This window comes from Lithobates pipiens, unplaced genomic scaffold (genome assembly GCF_037356315.1).
Source record: "Lithobates pipiens isolate NorthernLeopardFrog02 unplaced genomic scaffold, aLitPip1_a1.2 Scaffold_22, whole genome shotgun sequence".
Classification (NCBI taxonomy): Eukaryota; Metazoa; Chordata; class Amphibia; order Anura; family Ranidae; genus Lithobates; species Lithobates pipiens.
In genome coordinates this window covers 92,010,797-92,025,036 of record NW_027507784.1, presented here as the reverse complement: position 1 = coordinate 92,025,036, position 14,240 = coordinate 92,010,797, and the positions used below count along the sequence as shown (strand labels likewise).

The window sequence follows — 14,240 nt, the reverse complement described above, 5'->3', positions numbered from 1 at the left end:
GTTTAAAGCTGTGGATATTTTTGCTTTGATTTGCCCAGTGGGGAGTTATGAATTTGATTTATCTTTTGTAAAACCTGAGGGGTTGGATTTATTTTGGGAGCGACATAGGAGGTGCCAGGGCCTTCCGCAGTGGAGTGGTTTGGTGCCAAAAGTGATTTCCAGGCAGCCTCTGATAAAATCGGTGACCATCCTGGTGCGTAACGAATCCATACCAGAGGCTGATTTGATAGTATGGCTACGCCGATATGGTGAGGTCCTCACTCCACTGCGGAAGGTCCTGGATGAACATGGGATATGGACAGGGGCCTGGACAGTGTCGCTAAAATTGGGGGTGCTGGGCAATGTAGTCCAACATCTGCCCTGCTCAGCTTTCCTGGGAAGAGATCGGCTGACTATATTCTACCAGGGACAGCCCAAAGTCTGCAATAAATGTGGTGAAAAGGGCCATTTTGCCTCTACCTGCACCCGTAAAAAGTGTTCGCTATGCCAGGGTCTGGACCATTTGGCAAAGGATTGTACCCAAATTCGGTGCAATCTGTGCCAAAAGCTTGGCCATCCTTACAGTAAGTGTCCAGAGGCTTTACATAACCTGCCAGGATTGGAGGCTGAGCTGCAGAGGCTGGATAAGGAGGATGAGGCCGCTGTAACTGTTGTTGTCCCTCCTGTGTCTGTTCCATCTGTTGTTTTGGATTCTGTTTCCCCTGGTAATGTGGTCCCTGAGTCTGTCCCTCCTGTGTCTGTTCTATCTGTTTCAGGTTCTGTTTCCCTTGGTAATGTGGTCCCTGAGTCTGTCCCTCCTGTGTCAGTTCCATCTGTTTCAGATTCTGTTTCCCCTGGTAATGTGGTCCCTGAGTCTGTCCCTCCTGTGTCTGTTCCATCTGTTTCAGGTTCTGTTTCCCCTGGTAATGTGGTCCCTGAGTCTGTCCCTCCTGTGTCAGTTCCTTCTGTTATTTCAGATTCTGTTCCCTCTAGTGATGTGGTCCCTAAGTCTGTCCCCCATGTGGTGGTCCCTATTCCTGCTGTACGTAGGTCCTCCAGAATAGCGGAAGCTGCTGGGGGGGCAGGTTTAGCGGATCTTCCTTCTCAGCCTCCAGTCCCTGTCCCTCGGCAGCGCAAACGTGGTCAGGGGAATGTGGGGGTGCTGGATGGGGGTGGGGCTGATGGAAGGGTGTCCATATCGCATGTCTCACCCTCTGTTGAGGGGGATTCAGATGATGAGGGGTGGGAGACGTTTAGGAGGAAGAAAAAGAAGAAGAGGAAGACAAATAGGGTGTTAATTTCTTCCTCAGAGTCGGACCCAGGAGGGGTTCCTCTTGGCAACACCTTTTCAGTTTTGTCAGGTGATGGGATGTCTGATTTATCTTTTTCTTTATCATCCATGGATGAGGGGGAGTCACATAGTTTGAAGAGAGCTGTTTCTGGTGATGAGAGTGTGGCAAAGGTTAAGAAACGACTACCCCAATCATCCTGATGGCAGTTCCCACTCCGATAAAGGTGGCGACCATTAATGTCGCCAGCATGAAATCTGCAAGAGCTCGTGATATTGCCTTATTTTTGCTCAGCGAGTTTGATGCCGAGATTTTATTTTTGCAAGAGACCTGGCTCAATACTTTGGCCGATGTCCATCTAGCAAAAAGGGAGTGGAGATGCGGTCCCTCCTTTTGGTCTCTTGCGGCAGAGCCCTGCAGCGGAGTTGCGGTCCTTTTTAAAACCGATATGGTAATGTGCCGGCGGGTAATTGAGGTAGAGATTGGGAGATGCATGGTCTTGGACGTCTCTGTTAGGGGGCAGGACCTGCGCCTGATTAATATCTATGGACCGCAGTCAAGATGGGGCAGGAAATGCCTCCTCACATAGATCAAGCCCTTCCTTTTTACGTCCCAGCAGGTTGTCTTTGGAGGTGATTTTAACACCATAATTAGGCCTGAAGACAGGAGAGGCTCCATAGACAGGCTGGCGTACGATAGCGTTTTTCTTAGAGATATGGTGAGACAAGCAGGCCTGGTAGATGTGCATATTAAGCACTGCCCTGGCAGCACGGGATTCACATTTCAGAGAGGGAATAGTCAGAGTAGGATAGATAGGTTTTTTTTAAAGGAGAACTCTGCTTTCTCGGCTCCTGAGTTGAGGGCGGTGGAGTTCTCTGACCACTGTATGCTGTCTGTGACTCTGAATGCCTCGGACACTCCACCCAGGGGAAGGGGTACCTGGAAACTGAATTCGGCTCTCCTGGAAGACGTAGAGGTAAGACAATCCTTTGAGGATTTTTTTCAGGCACAGGTTTCTATTCTGGACTTTTGCAGCAGTAAGTCAGAGTGGTGGGAGCTTGTGAAACAAAGGGCGATTGGACTTTTCAAGGCCATAAGTAAGAAGAAGCAGCTTGGTATGTACATTGCCTACCAGCATTTGCGGAGGAAGCTTGATCGTCTTGTCTCGTATAGAGGAGATCCAGGGGAGATCTCTGAGGTGAAGTTTCTTCTTAGAAAGTGTCAATACGACCGGCATGCCTCCTTGGTTCTGGAGAGGGATTATGGAAAATATCACTCGCCTGATCCTTACCAGAACTGTAAGCAAGGCATAGCAGTTAAGACGGTCATAGGCCTGAGGGATAGTACGGGTTCCCTGGTGAAGTCCAGATCAGGGATCTTGGAGATCTTCAGATCATATTATGCAGATCTTCTGGGAAGAAAGGACCTTTGTCGGGACAAGATGGAAAGCTTTCTGGATTCTACTCCAGGATTGGGAAATGGTACATTGCCTTTGATGGATTTGACAGAACCAATTTCAGTGGATGAGGTAGTCCATGCTATAGAGAAGCTGGCTACCAAAAAATCGCCTGGGCCAGATGGGTTGACAGCTGAATTCTACAAGTGTTTTAAGTCCATTCTGGCTCCCTTTTTAGCGGAGGTTTATAACAGCTGTCTAGAAGAGGGTTCGCTCCCTCCCTCCATGAGGCAATCCGCTGTGATTCTTCTGTCAAAAGGTAAAGACCCCTCAATGATTGAGAACTGGCGCCCCATCAGTCTTCTCAATGTTGATAGAAAGATCTTGGCGAAGATTCTTTTTTGGCGCTTGTCGTCAGTGGCAGGCGATTTGTTGTCCAGTCATCAGCACTGCTCGGTCCAAGGTAGAAGTACCTTTTCAGCGGTTTTAGCTGTCCGGGAGGCTTTGGAACGATGCAGGGCTGCTGGATGGAGAAAGTACTTGCTGGCATTGGATCAGGCGAAGGCTTTTGATAGAGTCAATCACGAGTACCTGTATTTGCTACTTGGTAGATACGGCCTGCAGGGGAGGTTTATAGATTGGCTGAAGACATTATATAGAGGGGCTGAGAGCTTCCCACTGGTTAATGGTTGGGTTGGACGGCCTTTTGAGGTTGGCTCTGGTGTGCGCCAGGGATGTCCTCTGAGCCCCCTGTTATATGTATTCGCAATCGACCCCTTCATAAGAAGGCTAGAGTGTGGATCTTTGTGCGGGGTGCCTTTGGGCATTGCTGGTGTGCCACCTTTGAAGGTCGTGGCCTATGCTGATGATGTGTCTGTTATTGTCTCTGGAACGGAGGAGGCGCAGGAGGTGGTCTCTATGATAGAGCAGTACACGGAGGCTTCTGGTTCTAAAGTCAACCATGAAAAGAGTGAAGTTTTCTGGATGGGTGAGGAAGGTGAAAGCTTCGAACTTCCGGATGCCTTCCCAGAGCCCCAGCAGGAAATTAAAGTGTTGGGCATCAAATTTGGTCCTGGTGACTATGGTCATCGAAATTGGGAAAGCAGGTTGGTGTGTGCCAATGCCAAAGTAGCAAGCTGGAAGAAATGGAAGCTTTCATTGAGGGAGAGGGTTGACTTGATCAAAACGTACCTGGTCCCAATTTTTTTATATGTCAGCTTCGTCTGTATCTTGCCAGTATCTCTCTATGCAAGGGTGTACAGCTGCTTTTTCCAACTGTTATGGGGAAGTAGGCTGAACCTGATCAAACGCAATGTAACTTACCTGTCTAGGCGGGAGGGTGGCCTAGGAATGGTCAACCCAATAGTTTTCTTTTCTCTGCTGTTTTTAAAGTACAATCTTGGTAACATGCTAGCAGAGAACCCGCCGGGATGGGTGGGCATTTTTCAATCTTGTTTTAGGCCTTTTCTGCGATGCTGGGAAGATGGCGGGCCAGTGAAAAGTCTGAGAGTCCGACATGGCAAGCTCCCGGCTTATGTTGCCCCGTGTCTGAAAATACTTCGGCAGTGGCAGGTGACAGTGGAGGATATCAAGTCCCTCCCCAGGAAGCTTCTGGAGAAGAGGATTTTGGGCTCTGCTTTCAGTGTGTCACTGGCCTTAAGGGATTGCCCAGGCTCTGTAATGAGGGAAGGGTTGCGTTTAATTAATTTAGAAAGAATCCCCTTGAAGTTTAGGGATCAAGCCTGGCTCGCCTTCCATGGAAGGCTCTATGTGAGAGGGAACTTGAAGCATCGCCCTGTGGATGATCGGGATTGTCCTAGAGCGGAGTGTGTTGGTAAAGTGGAGTCTATGGACCACTTTTTGCTCCAGTGTCCCTTTAACATAGAGGTGTATAAAAGGGTGGGGAGGGCTCTAGGCATCCCCTTTTTCTATCGCATGAGTTATGCGGAGTGGGTGTATGGGGCATTCCCGACTCACTGGGATTTTGATTTGGATACACTGTTTTTAGTTAGTATAGTTGTCCGTTACTTCACATGGAATGCACGGTGCCAGATTACCCTGCGGAAGAAAGTCCTCTCTGTTGAGGTGGTGGTGCACGATATTCTGAGTGAGGTTGGGAAAATTCTGGGTCTTGAGAGGGGCAGGGTGCCTCGGGCAGTCTGGATGAGGGCGTGGAGGAATATCAGACCTGCCTTTGGTGAACTGCCCATCTCTGGGTGAGGAGCTCTTTTCTTTTTCTGGTTCTTTCACTCCCTTAACTTTTGTTGGTTAGTATCTTCTTTTTGAAGAAGGGCTGCATGCATAATAGGTGCGGGATTGTTTCTTAACCTCACAAGTTTGATGTCTGGTGAAATGGTGTGAGTCGTAATAGGATTTATGTTATTGCTGTAAAGTTTTTTTTTTTTTTTTTTTTTTTTTTTTTTTTGGTTTGAGAGCAGTTTTGCTATATTTATTTTAATTTATGTAAATATGTATATATTTATGTATATTTATATATTGTGATTTTATGCTTATTGATTGCAAGACTTTTAATAAAGAAAAATTGGGGAGAATGTTCCTTACATTGGTAATCAGTGGGGAGAATGTTCCTTACATTGGTGATCAGTAGGAAGAATGTTCCTTACATTGGTGATCAGTGGGAAGAATGCTCCTTACATTGGTGATCAGTGGGAAGAATGCTCCTTACATTGGTGATCAGTGAGAAGAATGCCCCTTACATTGGTGATCAGTGGGAAGAATGTTCCTTACGTCGGTGGTCAGTGGGAAGAATGCTCCTTACATCGGTGATCAGTGGGAAGAATGCTCCTTACATTAGTGATCAGTGGGAAGAATGCTCCTTACATTGGTGATCAGTGAGAAGAATGCCCCTTACATTGGTGATCAGTGGGAAGAATGTTCCTTACATTGATGATCAGTGGGAAGAATGTTCCTTACGTCGGTGGTCAGTGGGAAGAATGCTCCTTACATTGGTGATCAGTGGGAAGAATGCTCCTTACATTGGTGATCAGTGGGAAGAATGCTCCTTACATTGGTGATCAGTGAGAAGAATGCCCCTTACATTGGTGATCAGTGGGAAGAATGCTCCTTACATTGGTGATCAGTGGGAAGAATGTTCCTTACATTGGTGATCAGGGAGAAGAATGCTCCTTACATTGGTGATCAGTGGGAAGAATGCTCCTTACATTGGTGATCAGTGAGAAGAATGCTCCTTACATTGGTGATCAGTGAGAAGAATGCCCCTTACATTGGTGATCAGTGAGAAGAATGCTCCTTACATTGGTGATCAGTGGGAAGAATGTTCCTTACATTGGTAATCAGTGGGAAGAATGTTCCTTACATTGGTGGTCAGTGGGGAGAATGTTCCTTACATTGGTGATCAGTGGGAAGAATGCTCCTTACATTGGTGATCAGTGGGAAGAATGCTCCTTACATTGGTGATCAGTGGGAAGAATGCTCCTTACATTGGTGATCAGTGAGAAGAATGCTCCTTACATTGGTGGTCAGTGCGAAGAATTCCCCCTCAGAGCTAAAATAAAAATTTCTGGTCAGTAGTTACTTATCTGAGAGTCAGAAATGATTCAGCATGCTTCGTGTTAATAACTTTTGGAAGGGTTAGAACTCCTTTAGTTATTTTTATTTATTTATTTATTTTGCTGCCCATGGCCCCTTGAGGATATAACTCTTAATTTCCTGTCCTAGAAAAACACAATAGGAAGTGAGGGAAATCGGCTCTAAGCCCTTGTACACACGGTTGGACATTCCGACAACCAAATCCGTCGGATTTTGTCCAACGGATTTTGTCCGAAACTGTTGCATACACACGGTCGGACAAAGTTGTCAGAAAATCCGATCGTACTTAACGTGATGACGTTATTTCGTTAGGACGGGACTACATTCAGGCTAGTAGCCAATAGCTTTGGTCTAGGAATTTGATCTGAGCATGCGTGGCACTTTGTCCGATCGGAATTCTCTACACATGATCAGACAAAGTCTGATCGGATCATGTTGTCTGAAAATTTTATAGCCCAGCTGGAAAACTTGGTCCGTCGGATACTCTGACGGAAACAGTCCGATGGAGCCCACACACTGTCGGATTATCCGACAACACGGTCCTATCGGACATTGTCCATCGGAATGTCTGACCGTGTGTACAAGGGCTTAGACAGTTGTCACTGAAACAGCTGTCCCCCATGGGAAGATTTTTCCTTTATTTCAACAGTAACATTTTGGATTATGCGGCACAGAAAGGTCCAACGCCGCAAAAATAAATAAATGAATAAATAAATAAATAAAAAAGATTGTTTTTAAACTAGATGTATCTTTTATTCTTTGAGTTCGCTTTGGATTTGGTCATTATATCAGAAACCAGTACTGTTTAGCGGAGTTCTTCTTTAAAAGTAGTCTTCTCTGTATAATTCTCCTCCTTTATTGCAGGTATGGACATGCTGCCTTGCCCACGGAGCTCACTTCCTGTCCCGTGGTCTACACATGCAGTTCTCCTATGGACAGCCGGAAGGGTACAACAACCCACCGGGGTCACTGCAATGAGGCTCGCCTATGGTGGACCTTCATGCATCGAACACTATATATCGTTGGGATTTTGCATATTGGAATGCGGATGTGACGGATACATGCAAAGCTTTACTCCTGAGATGCTCCGATGTTCCGATAGTTACGTTACATTAGATGTTCCACTATTACTGAATGTGGCGTTCGCTACGCTATATATATGGCTGCGCCAGTAACTAAACCCGGTGCGCCCTCTTGTGTCAAGAGTCTGTTCTGCAGGTCAGAGGGAGCCCATGATACATTTATGAGGGCGGCAATGTCCAATGTGCATACCTGGGAACTTTCCAGAGCGGGTGAGTCTGATATTAGGGTGGGGTAAGGGGAGGGGCTAATAGCCGCTCACAAAACTATTGGTTTAATAGTGGCTCACGTGGTGTGCCCCAGCCAATTATGGTCAGGTGTTAGAATATGCGGGCAACAAACAGGCAATCCCCGACAATTCATGGGCAGCATATGGGCAGTCTTGAGGTCTTATTAAAGCAATTCAGGGTAAGCGGGCAGACTTTTTATTGCGGGAAGAGACATTGCAATGTCTCTTCTTCTGCAATAAAATGCACCTACCTGCCCGCTCACAGCAATCCCTGGCATGTAAACTAGACATATGCAATTAGTTTTGTTCTGAATAATGTTTTTTGCCGAATTTCAACAAATTCGTTCATTCGGAAATATTCAAATTAACGAAAACCCGTTTAACAGATTTTTCCGAAAACTAAAATTCGGAAATTTGAAAATCTGAAAATAAGAATGAAAATCCGAAAACTCAAATGAAAAAATTCAAAAATAAGAATAAAAATTTGAAAACTCGAAATAAGAACTATTATTATTATTATTATTATTATTATTAATAATAATTATTATTAATTAGTTATTATTATGAACACAAATGTATCCAAAGTTACGAATTATCTGAAATAATGAATGCCGCATCTAAACGAATGGAACGTAACAAATTCATAATAATAATAAAAACGTTTTATTATTATTATTTATTATTATTAATTAGTTACATTCCATTCGTTTAGATGCGGCATTCGTTATTTCACATAATTTGGAACTTCAGATAAATTCTTATTCATTACGTTCGCTGACAGCCAAATTTGAAAGGAAATTCCAATACATATAATTTAATAGTTAGTTTTTATTAATTAATTAATTAGCTATTCAGTTATTATTTTCAGATTTTCATTCTTATTTTCTGATTTTCAAATTTTCAGATTTTTGAATTTCCGAATTCTCAAATTTCCGAATTTTCAGATTTCAAAATTAGAATATTTACGAATTATTCAAAATAACGAATTTCAATCGTAAGGAATGACTCGAAAAAGAAAAATGAATGAAACTAAAACAAACTCATTTTTCAGCAGTGCACATGTCTAATGTAAACAGCTGTGCAGCCCACAGCGGCCAGCCCAATCTCTTAGTGCCGGGATGACTAGCTCCTGCATCAATGCAGGAGTGACGTCACCTCGCACCGGCTGCTACAAACCTGGCACAAAAAAGAAGATGCCAGCGGCAGTGAGGGGCGGGCAGTGTTGGAGGAAAGGTGAATATTCCTCTCTTTAGAGCTGCTTTTACCCTTTTGACTTATGCCATACGTCGGTAGCAGTGGGGGGGATAACACATAGGAGTTGATTTTCACCGGTACACCCAATTTTAATGCCATATTAACCACTTCTGTCCCAGAAGATTTTCCCCCTTAATGACCAGGCCATTTTTTGCGATACGGCACTGCGTTACTTTAACTGACAGTTGCACGGTCGTGCGACGTTGTACCAAAACAAAACTGACATCCTTTTTTTCCCACAAATAGATCTTTCTTTTGGTGGTATTTGACCACCTCCGCGGTTTTTATGCTATAAACAAAAAAAGGCAGACAATTTTGAAAAAATTAAAAACAATGTTTTTTTACTTTTTGCTATAATAAATTCCCCCCCCCCCCCAAAAAAAAATCTTCATCAGTTTAAGCCAATATGAATTCTTCTACATATTTGTGGTTAAAAAAAAAAAACTCAATAAGCGTATATTGATTGGTTTGTGCAAAAGTTATAGCATCTACAAAATAGGGGATAGATTTATGGCATTTTTATTATTATTATATATTTTTTTTACTAGTAATAGCTGTGATCAGCGATGTGATCAGCGATTTTTAGCGGGACTGCGACATTGCGGCAGACAAATTGGACACTTTTGACACTTTTTTGGGACCAGTGACAATTATACAGCGATCAGTGCTATAAAAATGCACTGATTGCTGTATAAATGACACTGGCAGGGAAGGGATTAACACTAGGGGGGTAAATGTGTTCCCTGGGAGGTGCTTCTAACTATGGGGGGAGGGGACTGCCCCACCCCCTTGCTCCTTACTGTCTGTGATTGGCAGCAGCATGAGCTAAAAAACCTTCAGCCTTTACAACCACTTTAAGGCTTGACATGTTGGGTATCTATTTGCTCGGCACATCCTCATTTTTTTTTGATATTTTATATTGTCAGTGCCTCATCCGTCTTTCCCTCCTCTGTCCTGTGTTCGGGTTCAACTCACCCAGGTATTGTAGACCCCATACAGTAGACATGTGCACTGACAAAAAATGTGTTTGTTTTCGTTTCATTCAAATATTCTTTTGCTTTTTTCGGAAATTTGGAAATTCAAAAAATCAGAAATTCGGAAATTTTTAAATTCGGAAATTTTATAATTCGGAAATTTTATAATTCGGAAATTTGACAATTCGGAAATTTGAAAATCGAAAATCAGAAAAAAAGAAAGAAAATCTGTAAAATTCGAAATAATAACTAACTAATAACTAGCTATTAAATTTTAGGTATTGGAATTTCCTTTCAAATTTGGCTGTTTGTGAATGTAAAGGAAATGTATCTGAAGTTACGAATTATCCGAAATAAAGAATGCCGCATCGAAACAAATGGAATGGAACAAATTAATAATAAATAATAATATTAAAAAGGTATTATTATTATTTGTTATTATTAGATTGTTACATTCCATTTGTTTAGATACGGCATTTGTTATTACAGATAATTTGTTCAAATACGTTCACTAACAGCCAAATTTGAAAGGAAATGGCCAATACCTATAATTTAATATAGTTATTATTTCAGATTTTCGGGTTTTCAATTATTTTTTTTGAATGTTCAGATTTTCATTCTTATTTTTGGATTTGCAAATGTCCAAATTTTGGAATTTTGGGATTTCTGAACTTTCGAATTTCCGAACTTTCGAATTTCCGAATTTCGAATTTCCGAATTTTCGAATTTCCGAATTTCGAATTTCCGAATTTCAAATTTACGAATTTCCGAATTTTCGAATTTTCAAATTTCCGAATTTCGAATCTTCTAAATTTGGAAATTCTAAATTCGGAAATTCAAAACAGAGAGTTCCCAGATGTGCTGATGTGTCAACATTCATTTTTGTAGGAAAGAATAAATTGTTTGTTTGCAAAGTGAAGTTAGAGATATAACCAACCCGGTATAAGCCAAAAACTGGATATACAAGAATGTAATATTTGTTTGGACACTCTGGGGTTGATTTACTAAAGGCAAATACTGTACAGTTTGCAAAGAGCAATTGCCCTTTGCAAGAGCAGTTGCTCCGGAGCTTAGTAAATGAGGTAAGGCTTCTCTTTGCAAGGAGTACCCAATCACATGCAAAGAAAATAAATAAAACAGGATTTTTCCTTGCACATGATTGGATGATGGAAGTTAGCAGAGCTTCTGCTCATTTACTAAGCTCTAGACTGCTCTTGCAGAATGCAACTACACAGTCTGTTTGCCTTTTAGTAAACCAACCCTTATAACTCTGAAAGGTCTTTAAAAAACAAAACCAAAAAAAAAAAAACATTTTTAATAAAAATACTGGACCCCAAGATTTCTTTGTCTTTTTTTTTTTTTTTTTTTATTTATGATAATATTATTATTCAATAAGCACTACATCACTGCAGTGGTTGGGTTATCTAGGGGGTCACAGCAGACATCTTCAGCCCATCACCAGGCGCGGACTGACTACTCATGGTGCCCCCGGGCAATAGGAGATTATGGGGCCCCCAGGCAATCAGAGATTATGGGGCCACACGGTATACACAAACACACACACACACAGTATACAATCACACAGTATACACAGACATGTTTCTATTGGCTGAGAAGGTACTGGAGAGGTGGGGCAGCTATAATCTCGAGATTTTTAGACCAAAAGGATGTCGGTAAGGGACATTTCAGAGACAGATGTAAAAAAAACACAGATTTTTACATACTTTCCCTGGTTTTACTGAGGCTGGCAACCCTGATGGGGCCCCCTAGTGGCACCGAGCCCTCGGGCAGTGCCCGATTGGTCGAATGGTCAGTCCGCCCCTGCCCATCACTGTTGGCAAGACTTAAAGTGGTATTCCGCCGAATAAAAACAAAAATTTAAAGTCAGCAGCTACAAAAATTGTAACTGCTGACTTTTAATAATCGGACACTCAGCTGTCCCACGATCCAGCGACGCGGGCGTACAAAGCCTCGCTCCTATCCGGGCAATCTTCTGGGACCTGTGACGTCTCCCAGAAGATTGCAGGGAGGGATGTGTCCATTCAGACATGGAGACTCGGCCCAGCCCCGCCCCCTCTCCCTCCTCATTGGCTCACTGACTTTGACAGCAACAGGAGCCAATGGTGCCACGCTGCCGTCTCAGCCAATGAGGAGGGAGAGTCCCGGGCAGCCGAGACACTCCTGCAACATCGCTGGATAGAGATGGGGCTCAGGTAAGTATTAGGCCGCGTACACACGCGGGGACTGTTCGCCCAACTTTGTCCGTCAAACAGTCCGCTCAAAATTAGCATGGACGGACATGGCCACACACGACGAACGAACAGTTTGCTGAAACCGTGCGCGATGACGTGAACGGCACGTACGACGGGACGAAAAATACGACGTCCTATACACTGCATTATAACTTTCGGCGTGTAAATCCTTTCTGAGCATGCGCGGAACTTAGTTTGACGAACAAGCCTACACACGAGGGGACTGTTCGCTGAAACAAAGTTTCAGCGGACAGTTTTTCGGAATTTCCGAAAAACCTTGTTCAGCGGACTGTTCGCTGAAACTGTCCGCTGAAAGCCCACACACGAGCGGACTGTCCGCCGAAACACTGTTCAGCGGACAAAGTTGGGCGAACAGTCCCCGCGTGTGTACGCGGCCTTAGAGGGGCTGCTGCACACAGAAGGCTTTTTTTATCTTAATGCATGGAATTCATTCTGTCTATAAATTTCAGGTACGGCAATTTCTACATAGTTCCATTGGTCTGGCTTGGTCTCTTGTAAGTATGTCTGTGCCCTACCTCTGGGATCTCCATGAAAACTGGATATTACCGTAGCAAGCACCACTAATACAGTGATCTCCAATAGCTTGCTAGCAGCTGGTCTCTGGCTACATTCAGAGCACAGACACCATTCAAAGAATGCTTTGTATGTTCTCAACAAATGCAAAACGTTCCCTGATTGGACATGGTGGAGAAGTGGGGCAGTGGTGTCATGATCCACACCTCCTCCATTCAGAGCACACTTTGCATTTACTGAGAATGCAAAGTGTTCAGGAAGCAACAGGCAGGGGAGGGCTGGCAGGCTTAGGCCTGGGGGGCAAGTCCAGTCAAGTGGCCCCCTGAACCACCGAATCAGCTCACTATCTCCAGTGTCTATTATCGCAGCCTCACCAGTGTCCATCCAGTCAGCCTCACCAGGGCCCATCAGTGCAGCCTGATCAGTGCCTACCAGTGCAGCCTGATCATTGTCTATCAATTCAGCCTCACCAGTGCCCACCCAATGAAGCCTCACCAGTGTCCATCAGTGCCCATCAATTCAGCCTGATCAGTCTCCATCAATTCAGCCTGATCAGTGTCCATCAATTCAACCTAATCAGTGCTCATCAATGCAACCTCAGCAGTAGCCATCAGCTCAGCCTCATCATTGCCCATCAATGCAGCCTCATCAGTGCCCATCAGTACAGCCTCACCAGTGTCCATCAATGCAGCCTCACCAGTGCCCATCAATGCAGCCTGATCAGTGCCCATCAATGCAGCCTCAGCAGTAGCCATCAGCTCAGCCTCATTGGCGCCCATCAATGCAGCCTCATCATTGCCCATCAATGCAGACTCATTAGTGCCCATCAGTGCAGCCTCACCAGTGTCCATCAATGCAGCCTCACCAGTGTCCATCAATGCAGCCTAATCAGTGCCCATCAGCTCAGCCTCACCATTGCCCATCGATGCAGCCAGTTCATGGGGATTAAAGAGAGGAGAGCTGCTGGATTACACAGGACGGGAATCTCCCACTTACCCGGCCGCTGTCATAGAAAGTCCCGCCTCCTGGACGGCTCCTATGATAGACGTCACCAGTGCACTGTATATCATAGGAGCTGGGACTTCGTATGACAGCAACCGCCAGGTAAGTGGGAGATCCCCCCTTTGTGTAATCTGCCCCCTCCCCTCCAAGGCATCCCAATGGGCCCAGCAGGATCCATGGTAGTGCCAGCCCTGGGTGCCCTCCCTCTGCCCCAGCTCACGGTGCACCTGCCCCAGATCGGCCCTGCAAAGCAGGGACAAAACTGGGGACAGTATCCTCAGTCCTGGGACTGTCCTCAGAAACCAGGGACATCCGGTCACCCTAAGCTAGTGGCCAGCAGGCCCCACAGGCCATGGCCAGCAGGACCCACAGGCCATGGCCAGCAGGACCCACAGGCCATGGCCAGCGGTGACATGTGGTGAGATTTCTGAGATTGAGATCCCAGATCTCCCAGCAGGACCTACAGGTTTGCGGCAGCTCCCAGCAGAATCCACAGCCTGTGGTTCCTGCTGGGAGCTGGAGGCGGACCTGTGGGTCCTGCTGGCCACTGACCTGTGGGTCCTGCTGGCCGCTGGCCTGTAGGTGCCACTGGGAGCTGGCCATGGCCTGTGGGCCATTCAATAAAATGAATCACTCAGAGGAATCCCCTTCTCATGGCTGCATTGGATGTGAAGATCTGGG

At 44.8% G+C, this 14,240-nt stretch overlaps 1 protein-coding gene and 1 long non-coding RNA gene across 2 annotated transcripts in view; both read left to right on the top strand.

Moving 5' to 3' along the window:
• SLC11A1 (solute carrier family 11 member 1) overlaps window positions 1-8,130 on the top strand; it is a 106,281-nt gene extending 98,151 nt beyond the window's left edge. The window contains exon 15 of the mRNA XM_077447892.1: window positions 7,099-8,130. Coding sequence (XP_077304018.1) covers window positions 7,099-7,212 — 114 coding nt within the window. The 3' untranslated portion in view covers window positions 7,213-8,130. The remainder of the gene's footprint in view (window positions 1-7,098) is intronic.
• Window positions 1-11,108, top strand: part of LOC143923946 (uncharacterized) — a 281,712-nt gene extending 270,604 nt beyond the window's left edge. The window contains exon 2 of the long non-coding RNA XR_013261796.1: window positions 9,193-11,108. This is a non-coding gene — a long non-coding RNA (uncharacterized LOC143923946). The remainder of the gene's footprint in view (window positions 1-9,192) is intronic.
• Window positions 11,109-14,240: the final 3,132 nt, after the last annotated feature.